General features: G+C 40.3%; 1 protein-coding gene across 1 annotated transcript in view; it reads left to right on the forward strand.

Annotated features, from left to right (window-relative positions):
• mboat1 (membrane bound O-acyltransferase domain containing 1) overlaps positions 1 to 1472 on the forward strand; it is a 19941-nt gene that overhangs the window by 17434 nt on the left and 1035 nt on the right. The window contains exons 10-12 of the mRNA XM_020596873.1: positions 615 to 679; positions 774 to 906; positions 1328 to 1467. Coding sequence (XP_020452529.1) covers positions 615 to 679; positions 774 to 906; positions 1328 to 1467 — 338 coding nt within the window. The remainder of the gene's footprint in view (positions 1 to 614; positions 680 to 773; positions 907 to 1327; positions 1468 to 1472) is intronic.

Raw genomic sequence — 1472 nt, forward strand, 5'->3', positions numbered from 1 at the left:
GACAGATAAATTTATACATCAGGTTTCTTAAAACAGCTGATAAAGTACTAACTCGAAGTGACACAAACAATTCACTGGCACTCACCCATCTAGGCCTTTTCAGTAATAGTCTCAAGGCGTCATTATAAGCCACAGTCAATTTCCAAAGACTGCCTTTTTTATAATTAGACCATAGATGGGCAGTGTACAAAGAGGAACAATGTGCTCTAAATAGTCAATTTTACCTCATCCGAGCATGAACCAAATTTCTGTGCTAATACCTTTGCTTGCACATACAACATATGGCACTGCCGATACATATCCCCGTCATTGGTCAATCAACAATCATTTATAACATACCCAGATACTTAACTTCATTACATACAGTTAAAATATTACCAGATAGCTTAAAAAAAAGGAAACACAAGGGACCTGTCCTCTTTTGAACGGCATATCATAACACTTTTAACAATATTATACTTAACATCATAAAGATCTCCAAATACAGAACACACATTCAAGAGCTGCTGAAGACCTGATGAACTAGGACTAAATACCACAAGGTCACCTGCGTACATTAATTGAGCACACAGTTACTGTTATGTGGTTGTTCTTATTTATCGCTCTCTTTTCAGGCTGCAACCAGCTTCAAGACATTTATAGACAACTGGAATATTCGAACAGGAATCTGGCTCAAAACGTAAGTGCTGCAATGACTTCATTAAGTCAGAAAACATTTGATCAGCTTTCCATTTCACAAACTTGAATACATTTGATTCCTCTCATCTCCTCAGGGTGTGTTATGACAGAGTCCCCAGGTACAAGGTGCCTTTGACCTTTATCCTGTCTGCCTTGTGGCATGGAGTTTATCCAGGGTACTATATTAGCGCCATCACTACGATCCCTATCACCATAGCAGCACGAGCAGTGAGTACTAATAAATGCTCCAGTGCAGAGCCAACACCAAATGGAAAAGTCCGTTTTTTTTTTCCCATTGTAATTTTACAATTTTGACAGCTGTATTAAATGTCCAACCTTTCCAGGCTGGTTGAGCAGCTTCACCTGAGTTTTCAGACGGGAACCAACAAGAGTATCCCGCTGACCTGTGGATCAAAGCAGATGTTATTCCACAGCGGAATATAACATAAATAAATGTAGTATCTGTAGTTTTAATTCACACAATATGAGGATAAATGGATGAAGGAAAGTTAAACAGTTCTTGCTTATGTAGCTTCACTGGGTTAGCTGAAATGATGTCAACAGCAGACGGCAGCTTCAGTACACTTCTTCTTCCACAGGTGTGAAACCAGTTTTTATCCCTCTCTGTTCATCTGCGTCTCTCCACCAGATACGGAGGTCTGTTCGCCACTACTTCCTGGGTTCCAGAGGCTTGAAGCTGGGTTATGACATCCTGACCTGGGCAGCCACTCAGCTGGTCATCTGCTACATTATTATGCCTTTTCTACTTCTTGCAGTAGAGCCCACTTTGATTT

Source organism: Monopterus albus, unplaced genomic scaffold, assembly GCF_001952655.1.
Source record: "Monopterus albus unplaced genomic scaffold, M_albus_1.0 scaffold31.1, whole genome shotgun sequence".
Taxonomy (NCBI): Eukaryota; Metazoa; Chordata; class Actinopteri; order Synbranchiformes; family Synbranchidae; genus Monopterus; species Monopterus albus.